Raw genomic sequence first — 1,119 nt, 5'->3', positions numbered from 1 at the left:
TGGCACGAAAGTAGAGTATCAAACAATACTGTACAGTCGGCACACGCACTGCCGGGGAACAAATAATTAATGATGATTGGCCTCAAATTACCCTCGATCGCATCCTCCGTCCCTTTCCCTCACGAACACAAAGCCTTAACGCACTCTCTCCAACACAACAGGAAAATATATAAGGGTTGACAGGTAAACGGGAGCGGTAGAACCCTTCGGGACCTCGAAACGTGTGCACCTGTGTCAAAATAAAACTTAAAATGGCAACCGAAACTTACGGACATCGGCTATTGTACTCCGAGAAGGATATATTTTCGTCTGACGTCATGTTGGAGTATTCGACGGAGGACTGTTATCTGAATTGGCCAAGGTCGCCCGATTCTGGGCGGTCCAGCTTGGAGCCGACCCCATCGCTGGATGGAAGTCACGAGTCCAATCACATCGCGTACAGAGGATTGCCCAACGATATTCTAGAAGATTCTGAGGATGTGGACATGGAAGGTTCTGGCAAACGTCGTGGTAGAGCAACCAGTGCTGCCGTGTTAAGAAGACGCCGCTTGGCTGCGAATGCTAGGGAGAGGCGGCGAATGCAGAATCTCAACAAAGCCTTCGACAGACTCCGAGGGCATCTTCCTTCACTGGGAGCTGATCGCCAACTCTCCAAGTACGAGACCCTGCAAATGGCGCAGACCTACATCGCGGCATTGTACGAACTTCTGCAGTAATAGTGAAGTGTTTGTTAGCTTAAGATGTACATTGAAGACGAAGCCAATTAGAGATTCTAGGTAATTTGCCAAATTATTAGACTCCTACAGGGATATTTATATTAGTACCATAATACTCGTTACCGTAGTTGTAAACCCGCAGGTTTAAGTTGTATTTCATATAGATTGCCAATTTTAGATGCTTTTCGATAAGTCACTAATACGGTGTGTTTGTATCTCTCAGTTTGTACATTATGTTATGAAAACCTACGCTTATATTTTTAATGTAAATAGTTAGATTTAATTGCAAAGAAATCCGTCCTACCGATGTTTAGTTTTACTTATCTTTTGGATTTATTTTTATGTGAAACATCTTGCCGATATAGTATTACATTCCAATATAGTTAAGCTTAGACTAAGTAAA

The 1,119-nt window shown here is 43.3% G+C and overlaps 1 protein-coding gene across 1 annotated transcript; it reads left to right on the top strand.

Annotated features, from left to right (window-relative positions):
* The first annotated feature begins 251 nt into the window (after window positions 1–251).
* On the top strand, window positions 252–716 carry LOC123694852 (protein atonal-like). Its single transcript, XM_045640450.1, has one exon. It carries the CDS (start codon window positions 252–254, stop codon window positions 714–716), a length of 465 nt encoding a protein of 154 aa, XP_045496406.1.
* Window positions 717–1,119: the final 403 nt, after the last annotated feature.

Source organism: Colias croceus, chromosome 10 (assembly GCF_905220415.1).
Source record: "Colias croceus chromosome 10, ilColCroc2.1".
NCBI classification, from domain to species: Eukaryota; Metazoa; Arthropoda; class Insecta; order Lepidoptera; family Pieridae; genus Colias; species Colias croceus.
This window is presented reverse-complemented; position numbering and strand designations above follow the sequence as displayed.